Raw genomic sequence first — 11216 nt, 5'->3', positions numbered from 1 at the left:
GACGACGCTGGGCCAATTGTGCGCCGCTACGACAGACCCTACATCTTTAGTTAAACTGTCTTGTCTGTAATGTCCAATCTATCCAAACAGGTTAGTTAAACCGTCTTGTCTGTTGTTACCAATCTATCCAAACAGGTTAGTTAAACTGTCTTGTCTGTAGTTACTGTTACAGATTTTGGTTTTTCCATTTATGTTTTGAGGTTGGACTTAAGCATGTATAGCACGTTAGCACATAGGGCGCACCGATTGGTGTCACCTTGTTAGTCAGCATCTGTTACACCTGTGCTGGTTGCCATCTTGTTAGTGGGAAGGTGCTATTTTAGAGTGGCTGGCCCAGTGCTCCAGTTGTCTTGAGAGAGGTGGAGGATCAACACCTTTAGTTGGCTCTCCCTATTTGATTTCTAGAAAGACAATCCTTTATCTGATCTTCCCTGATTTCATTTTGCTCCACTTTGTGGTTTGCTTCCTGTCTTTCAGTTTTTTTTTTTTTTTTTTAGCCTCTTCTTGGGCAAATTTAGTGGGCGCTCATGGTGGGTGTCTTTTAGGTTCCAGTTGTTGTTGCTAGTCAACTTTCAGTGGACACCCCCATGAGTGTCTTTCAGAACCCCTCCTAAAACCCCACCTGTTTGGTTTTGGTTGTTGGTCTGTGACTCTTCATTAGTTCCCTCTTCTGTTTGAGGGACGTTTTTGGTTTTCTTGCATGGGAACGTAACATTACCAATATATCCAAACCGGTTAGTTAAACTGTCTTGTCTATAGTTACCAAAACATCAAAACAGGGAAATGCAGATAAGACACAACAGTGTGGCCTTTGTAGACAACTGCACACTCAGGACAATAATGGCCATAACACACACCCTCACATGTCGTGTTGCTCTAATGCAATAAAGGTTCAAGTGGAATGGAATAATTATTGCCATAGGTTTACAGAAGGGTATTACATGGAAGCTGAAAGGGATTTGTTGGATTTGAAAGCGACACTTGTTGTTGTTTCCTGCTCTCTGTTTGAAGAGAAAGGCCCGCCCCTTCCCCTCCCTCTGGGGAGCCTGGGTAATCTCCTTCACCTTTAAAGAATAGTCAAAGCTTCCCTCTCCTTTTACTCTCTCTCTCTCTCTCTCTCTCTCTCTCTCTCTCTCTCTCTCTCTCTCTCTCTCGCTCTCTCTCGCTCTCTCTCCTTCTCTACCTCAAATAAAACAAATACAATAAACCAACAACACTGCCTCTTCCATTCACTTTGATATTCTCTCTTTGAGAGAACAGAGAGCGAGAGAAACAGAGAAACAGAGAGAGAAAACAGAGAGATCGTGAGGGGTAATTAAAGAGTGCACTCATGCTGTGTTATCTTTTGTTCTGGTGGTGGTTGAATTGATGTTGAATTGATGTTAAATTGATGTTGAATTTATGTTAAATTGATGTTGAACTGATGTTGAATTTATGTTGAATTTATGTTAAATTGATGTTGAACTGATGTTGAACTGATGTTGAATTGATGTTAAATTGATGTTGAATTGATGTTAAATTGATGTTGAACTGATGTTGAATTGATGTTGAATTGAGGTTAAATTGATGTTGAACTGATGTTGAACTGATGTTGAATTGATGTTGAATTGATGTTGAATTGATGTTAAATTGATGTTGAATTGATGTTGAATTGGTTTGAATGTTGATTGCTTTGACTGTGTTGCCTCTCTCACTGTGGTGCCAATGAAACAAAGCATATTTGAACTCTGGAGTTCAATTTAGAGAACCTCAATTGACTGTTTCTCTGTTTACTGCACTCTTATCAGTGAGTAACACACATTTATCTTTATTTCTGATTTTCCCTCCTTTTCTCTCTTCTCCCTCACCCATCTTTCTTTTCCTCCCTCCCTCTCCTCTCCTCTCCTCTCCTCTCCTCTCCCTCCCTCTCCTCTCCTCTCCTCTCCTCTCCTCCTCCTCTCTCCTCTCCTCTCCTCTCCTCTCCTCTCCTCTCCTCTCCTCCCCTGTCTCAGGTCTCTGTCGGGGCGAATAGTGGGTGGCGTGTGGTGGTTCTTCACTCTCATCATAATCTCGTCCTACACGGCCAACCTGGCTGCTTTCCTCACAGTGGAGAGGATGGTGTCGCCCATAGAGAGTGCTGAGGACCTGGCCAAGCAGACGGAGATTGCCTATGGAACACTGGACTCAGGCTCCACCAAGGAGTTCTTCAGGGTGAGTACACACACACACACAGACAAGCTAGCACACACACACATGCACACACACAGAGAGAGAGCAAGAGAGAGAGAGAGAGAGAGAGAGAGAGAGAGAGAGAGAGAGAGAGAGAGAGGCTTACATTATTATGGGATATGTGTCCGTCACGCCGCAGCAAATCCCGGCCAGGCACACACACACTGGCCTCTCTACTCCTGGCTGTGGCTCATTAGCTAAGGCTGAGGGTTATCGGGTCCTAAAGGAGAGAGAGAATAACACTTCATAACGGAGAGAGAGGGAATAACACTTCATAACGGAGAGAGAGAATAACACTTCATAACGGAGAGAGAGAATAACACTTCATAACGGAGAGAGAGAATAACACTTCATAACAGAGAGAGAGAATACCATTTCATAACAGAGAGAGTATAACATTTCATAACGGAGAGAGAGAATAACACTTCATAACGGAGAGAGATAATAACACTTCAAAACGGAGAGAGAGAATAACACTTCATAACGTAGAGAGAGAATAACACTTCATAACGGAGAGAGGGAATAACACTTCATAATGGAGAGAGAGAATAACACTTCATAACGGAGAGAGAGAGAGAGAAAACACTTCATAACGGAGAGAGAGAATAACACTTCATAACGGAGAGAGAGAATAACACTTCATAATGGAGAGAGGGAATAACACTTCATAATGGAGAGAGAGAATAACACTTCATAACAGAGAGAGGGAATAACACTTCATAACGGAGAGAGAGAATAACATTTCATAATGGAGAGAGAGAATAACACTTCATAACGGAGAGAGGGAATAACACTTCATAATGGAGAGAGGGAATAACACTTCATAACGGAGAGAGATAATAACAGTTCATAACGGAGAGAGAGGGAATAATATTTCATAACGGAGAGAGAGAATAACACTTCAAAACGGAGAGAGAGAGAATAACACTTCATAACAGAGAGAGAGAATACCATTTCATAACAGAGAGAGAATAACATTTCATAATGGAGAGAGAGAATAACACTTCATAATGGAGAGAGGGAATAACACTTCATAACGGAGAGAGATAATAACACTTCAAAACGGAGAGAGAGAATAACACTTCATAACGTAGAGAGAGAATAACACTTCATAACGGAGAGAGGGAATAACACTTCATAATGGAGAGAGAGGAATAACAATTCATAACGGAGAGAGAGAATAACAATTCATATCAGAGAGAGAGAATAACACTTCATAACGGAGAGAGAGAATAACATTTCATAATGGAGAGAGAGAATAACACTTCATAACGGAGAGAGGGAATAACACTTCATAATGGAGAGAGGGAATAACACTTCATAACGGAGAGAGATAATAACACTTCAAAACGGAGAGAGAGAATAACACTTCATAACGTAGAGAGAGAATAACACTTCATAACGGAGAGAGGGAATAACACTTCATAATGGAGAGAGAGAATACCATTTCATAACAGAGAGAGTATAACATTTCATAACGGAGAGAGAGAATAACACTTCAAAACGGAGAGAGAGAATAACACTTCATAACGTAGAGAGAGAATAACACTTCATAACGGAGAGAGGGAATAACACTTCATAACAGAGAGAGAGAATAACATTTCATAACAGAGAGAGTATAACATTTCATAACGGAGAGAGAGAATAACACTTCATAATGGAGAGAGAGGGAATAACACTTCATAACGGAGAGAGAGAATAACAATTCATATCAGAGAGAGAGAATAACACTTCATAACGGAGAGAGAGAATAACATTTCATAATGGAGAGAGAGAATAACACTTCATAACGGAGAGAGGGAATAACACTTCATAATGGAGAGAGGGAATAACACTTCATAACGGAGAGAGATAATAACACTTCAAAACGGAGAGAGAGAATAACACTTCATAACGTAGAGAGAGAATAACACTTCATAACGGAGAGAGGGAATAACACTTCATAATGGAGAGAGAGAATACCATTTCATAACAGAGAGAGTATAACATTTCATAACGGAGAGAGATAATAACACTTCAAAACGGAGAGAGAGAATAACACTTCATAACGTAAGAGAGAATAACACTTCATAACGGAGAGAGGGAATAACACTTCATAACAGAGAGAGAGAATACCATTTCATAACAGAGAGAGTATAACATTTCATAACGGAGAGAGAGAATAACACTTCATAACGGAGAGAGATAATAACACTTCAAAACGGAGAGAGAGAATAACACTTTATAACGTAGAGAGAGAATAACACTTCATAACGGAGAGAGGGAATAACACTTCATAATGGAGAGAGAGAATAACACTTCATAACGGAGAGAGAGAGAGAAAACACTTCATAACGGAGAGAGAGAATAACACTTCATAACGGAGAGAGAGAATAACACTTCATAATGGAGAGAGGGAATAACACTTCATAATGGAGAGAGAGAATAACACTTCATATCAGAGAGAGAGAATAACACTTCATAATGGAGAGAGGGAATAACACTTCATAATGGAGAGAGAGAATAACACTTCATAACGGAGAGAGAGAGAGAAAACACTTCATAACGGAGAGAGAGAATAACAATTCATAACGGAGAGAGAGGGAATAACACTTCATAATGGAGAGAGAGAATAACACTTCATAACAGAGAGAGGGAATAACACTTCATAACGGAGAGAGAGAATAACATTTCATAATGGAGAGAGAGAATAACACTTCATAACGGAGAGAGGGAATAACACTTCATAATGGAGAGAGGGAATAATACTTCATAATGGAGAGAAAGAATAACACTTCATATCAGAGAGAGAGAATAACACTTCATAATGGAGAGAGGGAATAACACTTCATAATGGAGAGAGAGAATAACACTTCATAACGGAGAGAGAGAGAAAAACACTTCATAACGGAGAGAGAGAATAACAATTCATAACGGAGAGAGAGGGAATAACACTTCATAATGGAGAGAGAGAATAACACTTCATAACAGAGAGAGGGAATAACACTTCATAACGGAGAGAGAGAATAACATTTCATAATGGAGAGAGAGAATAACACTTCATAACGGAGAGAGGGAATAACACTTCATAATGGAGAGAGGGAATAACACTTCATAACGGAGAGAGATAATAACAGTTCATAACGGAGAGAGAGGGAATAATATTTCATAACGGAGAGAGAGAATAACACTTCAAAACGGAGAGAGAGAATAACACTTCATAACAGAGAGAGAGAATACCATTTCATAACAGAGAGAGAATAACATTTCATAATGGAGAGAGAGAATAACACTTCATAATGGAGAGAGGGAATAACACTTTATAACGGAGAGAGATAATAACACTTCAAAACTGAGAGAGAGAATAACACTTCATAACGTAGAGAGAGAATAACACTTCATAACGGAGAGAGGGAATAACACTTCATAATGGAGAGAGAGGGAATAACACTTCATAACGGAGAGAGAGAATAACACTTCATATCAGAGAGAGAGAATAACACTTCATAACGGAGAGAGAGAATAACATTTCATAATGGAGAGAGAGAATAACACTTCATAACGGAGAGAGGGAATAACACTTCATAATGGAGAGAGGGAATAACACTTCATAACGGAGAGAGATAATAACACTTCAAAACGGAGAGAGAGAATAACACTTCATAACGTAGATAGAGAATAACACTTCATAACGGAGAGAGGGAATAACACTTCATAATGGAGAGAGAGAATAACACTTCATAACGGAGAGAGAGAGAGAAAACACTTCATAACGGAGAGAGAGAATAACACTTCATAACGGAGAGAGAGAATAACACTTCATAATGGAGAGAGGGAATAACACTTCATAATGGAGAGAGAGAATAACACTTCATATCAGAGAGAGAGAATAACACTTGATAATGGAGAGAGGGAATAACACTTCATAACGGAGAGAGAGAGAATAACACTTCATAACGGAGAGAGAGAATAACACTTCATAACGGAGAGAGAGAGGGAATAACATTTCATAATTTATAGAGGGAATAACACTTCATAACGGAGAGAGAGAATAACACTTCATAACGGATAGAGGGAATAACAGTTCATAACGGAGAGAGAGAGTATAAAACTTCATAATGGAGAGAGAGGGAATAACACTTCATAATGGAGAGAGAGAATAACACTTCATAACAGATAGATAGGGAAAAACACTTCATAACTGATAGAGGGAATAACAGTTCATAACGGAGAGAGAGAATAACATTTCATAATGGAGAGAGAGAATAACACTTCATAACGGAGAGAGGGAATAACACTTCATAATGGAGAGAGGGAATAATACTTCATAATGGAGAGAAAGAATAACACTTCATATCAGAGAGAGAGAATAACACATCATAATGGAGAGAGGGAATAACACTGCATAATGGAGAGAGAGAATAACACTTCATAACGGAGAGAGAGAGAGAAAACACTTCATAACGGAGAGAGAGAATAACAATTCATAAAGGAGAGAGAGGGAATAACACTTCATAATGGAGAGAGAGAATAACACTTCATAACGGAGAGAGGGAATAACACTTCATAATGGAGAGAGGGAATAACACTTCATAACGGAGAGAGATAATAACAGTTCATAACGGAGAGAGAGGGAATAATATTTCATAACGGAGAGAGAGAATAACACTTCAAAACGGAGAGAGAGAATAACACTTCATAACAGAGAGAGAGAATACCATTTCATAACAGAGAGAGAATAACATTTCATAATGGAGAGAGAGAATAACACTTCATAATGGAGAGAGGGAATAACACTTCATAACGGAGAGAGAGAATAACATTTCATAATGGAGAGAGAGAATAACACTTCATAACGGAGAGAGGGAATAACACTTCATAATGGAGAGAGGGAATAACACTTCATAACGGAGAGAGATAATAACACTTCAAAACGGAGAGAGAGAATAACACTTCATAACGTAGAGAGAGAATAACACTTCATAACGGAGAGAGGGAATAACACTTCATAACGGAGAGAGAGAAAATAACACTTCATAATGGAGAGAGAGAATAACACTTCATAACAGAAAGAGAGAATACCATTTCATAACGGAGAGAGAATAAAACTTCACAACGGAGAGAGAGAATAACACTTAATAACGGAGACAGAATAACACTTCATAACGGAGAGAGAGGGAATAACATTTCATAACAGATAGACGGAATAACACTTCATACCGGAGAGAGAGAGAATAATATTTCACAAACGGAGAGAGGGAATAACACTTCATACCGGAGAGAGAGAGAATAATATTTCACAACGGAGAGAGGGAATAACATTTCATAACGGAGAGAGACAGAATAACACTTCATAACGGAGAGTGGGAATAACATTTCATAACGGAGAGAGAAAATAACACTTCTTAATGGAGAGAGGGAATAACACTTCATAACGGAGAGAGAGAGAATAACACTTCATAACGGAGAGAGAGAATAACACTTCATAACAGAGAGAGAGAATACCATATCATAACGGAGAGAGAGAATAACACTTCATAAAGGAGAGAGAGAATAAGACTTCATAACGGAGAGAGAGAATACCACTTCATAAAGGAGAGAGGGAATAACACTTATTAACGGAGAGAGAATAACACTTCATAATGGAGAGAGGGAATAACATTTCATAACAAATAGAGGGAATAACACTTATTAACGGAGAGAGAATAACACTTCATAATGGAGAGAGGGAATAACACTTCATAATGGAGAGAGAGGGAATAACAATTCATAACGGAGAGAGAGAATAACACTTCATATCAGAGAGAGAGAATAACACTTCATAACGGAGAGAGAGAATAACATTTCATAATGGAGAGAGAGAATAACACTTCATAACGGAGAGAGGGAATAACACTTCATAATGGAGAGAGGGAATAACACTTCATAACGGAGAGAGATAATAACACTTCAAAACGGAGAGAGAGAATAACACTTCATAACGTAGATAGAGAATAACACTTCATAACGGAGAGAGGGAATAACACTTCATAATGGAGAGAGAGAATAACACTTCATAACGGAGAGAGAGAGAGAAAACACTTCATAACGGAGAGAGAGAATAACACTTCATAACGGAGAGAGAGAATAACACTTCATAATGGAGAGAGGGAATAACACTTCATAATGGAGAGAGAGAATAACACTTCATATCAGAGAGAGAGAATAACACTTTATAATGTAGAGAGAGAATAACACTTCATAACGGAGAGAGAGAATAACACTTCATAACGGAGAGAGAGAATAACACTTCATAACGGAGAGAGAGGGAATAACATTTCATAATTTATAGAGGGAATAACACTTCATAACGGAGAGAGAGAATAACACTTCATAACGGATAGAGGGAATAACAGTTCATAACGGAGAGAGAGAGTATAAAACTTCATAATGGAGAGAGAGGGAATAACACTTCATAATGGAGAGAGAGAATAACACTTCATAACAGATAGATAGGGAAAAACACTTCATAACTGATAGAGGGAATAACAGTTCATAACGGAGAGAGAGAATAACATTTCATAATGGAGAGAGAGAATAACACTTCATAACGGAGAGAGGGAATAACACTTCATAATGGAGAGAGGGAATAATACTTCATAATGGAGAGAAAGAATAACACTTCATATCAGAGAGAGAGAATAACACATCATAATGGAGAGAGGGAATAACACTGCATAATGGAGAGAGAGAATAACACTTCATAACGGAGAGAGAGAGAGAAAACACTTCATAACGGAGAGAGAGAATAACAATTCATAAAGGAGAGAGAGGAATAACACTTCATAATGGAGAGAGAGAATAACACTTCATAACGGAGAGAGGGAATAACACTTCATAATGGAGAGAGGGAATAACACTTCATAACGGAGAGAGATAATAACAGTTCATAACGGAGAGAGAGGGAATAATATTTCATAACGGAGAGAGAGAATAACACTTCAAAACGGAGAGAGAGAATAACACTTCATAACAGAGAGAGAGAATACCATTTCATAACAGAGAGAATAACATTTCATAATGGAGAGAGAGAATAACACTTCATAATGGAGAGAGAGGGAATAACACTTCATAACGGAGAGAGAGAATAACATTTCATAATGGAGAGAGAGAATAACACTTCATAACGGAGAGAGGGAATAACACTTCATAATGGAGAGAGGGAATAACACTTCATAACGGAGAGAGATAATAACACTTCAAAACGGAGAGAGAGAATAACACTTCATAACGTAGAGAGAGAATAACACTTCATAACGGAGAGAGGGAATAACACTTCATAACGGAGAGAGAGAAAATAACACTTCATAATGGAGAGAGAGAATAACACTTCATAACAGAAAGAGAGAATACCATTTCATAACGGAGAGAGAATAAAACTTCATAACGGAGAGAGAGAATAACACTTAATAACGGAGACAGAATAACACTTCATAACGGAGAGAGAGGGAATAACATTTCATAACAGATAGACGGAATAACACTTCATACCGGAGAGAGAGAGAATAATATTTCACAACGGAGAGAGGGAATAACACTTCATACCGGAGAGAGAGAATAATATTTCACAACGGAGAGAGGGAATAACATTTCATAACGGAGAGAGACAGAATAACACTTCATAACGGAGAGTGGGAATAACATTTCACAACGGAGAGAGAAAATAACACTTCTTAATGGAGAGAGGGAATAACACTTCATAACGGAGAGAGAGAGAATAACACTTCATAACGGAGAGAGAGAATAACACTTCATAACAGAGAGAGAATACCATATCATAACGGAGAGAGAGAATAACACTTCATAAAGGAGAGAGAGAATAAGACTTCATAACGGAGAGAGAGAATACCACTTCATAAAGGAGAGAGGGAATAACACTTATTAACGGAGAGAGAATAACACTTCATAATGGAGAGAGGGAATAACATTTCATAACAAATAGAGGGAATAACACTTATTAACGGAGAGAGAATAACACTTCATAATGGAGAGAGGGAATAACACTTCATAATGGAGAGAGAGGGAATAACATTTCATAACAAATAGAGGGAATAACACTTCATAATGGAGAGAGGGAATATCATTTAATAACGGAGAGAAAGGGAATAACATTTCATAACAGATAGAGGGAATAGCACTTCATAATGGAGAGAGGGAATAACATTTCATAACAAAGAGAGAGAATAACACTTCATAACGGAGAGAGAGAATAACACTTCATAACGGAGAGAGGGAATAACACTTCATAACGGAGAGAGAGAGAATAACACTTCATAACGGAGAGAGAGAATAACACTTCATAACGGAGAGAGAGAATAACACTTCATAACGGAGAGAGAGGGAATAACATTTCATAACAAATAGAGGGAATAACACTTCATAATGGAGAGAGGGAATAACATTTAATAACGGAGAGAAAGGGAATAACATTTCATAACAGATAGAGGGAATAGCACTTCATAATCGAGAGAGGGAATAACATTTCATAACAAAGAGAGAGAATAACACTTCATAACTGAGAGAGAGAATAACACTTCATAACGTAGAGAGAGAATAACACTTCATAACGGAGAGAGGGAATAACACTTCATAACGGAGAGAGAGAGAATAACACTTCATAACGGAGAGAGAGAATAACACTTCATAACGGAGAGAGGGAATAACATTTCATAATGGAGAGAGAGAATAACACTTCATAACGGAGAGAGGGAATAACACTTCATAATGGAGAGAGGGAATAACACTTCATAACGGAGAGAGATAATAACACTTCAAAACGGAGAGAGAGAATAACACTTCATAACGGAGAGAGGGAATAACACTTCATAATGGAGAGAGAGAATACCATTTCATAACAGAGAGAGTATAACATTTCATAACGGAGAGAGAGAATAACACTTCAAAACGGAGAGAGAGAATAACACTTCATAACGTAGAGAGAGAATAACACTTCATAACGGAGAGAGGGAATAACACTTCATAACAGAGAG

At 38.2% G+C, this 11216-nt stretch overlaps 1 protein-coding gene across 5 annotated transcripts in view; it reads left to right on the top strand.

The window, feature by feature from the left end:
- Positions 1 to 11216, top strand: part of LOC121567799 (glutamate receptor 4-like) — a 135459-nt gene that overhangs the window by 97515 nt on the left and 26728 nt on the right. For all 5 annotated transcript variants that reach the window (XM_041878087.2, XM_041878088.2, XM_041878091.2 and 2 more), the window contains exon 14: positions 1992 to 2190. In XM_041878087.2, coding sequence (XP_041734021.2) covers positions 1992 to 2190 — 199 coding nt within the window. The remainder of the gene's footprint in view (positions 1 to 1991; positions 2191 to 11216) is intronic.

This window comes from Coregonus clupeaformis, unplaced genomic scaffold (genome assembly GCF_020615455.1).
Source record: "Coregonus clupeaformis isolate EN_2021a unplaced genomic scaffold, ASM2061545v1 scaf0052, whole genome shotgun sequence".
Taxonomy (NCBI): Eukaryota; Metazoa; Chordata; class Actinopteri; order Salmoniformes; family Salmonidae; genus Coregonus; species Coregonus clupeaformis.
This window is presented reverse-complemented; position numbering and strand designations above follow the sequence as displayed.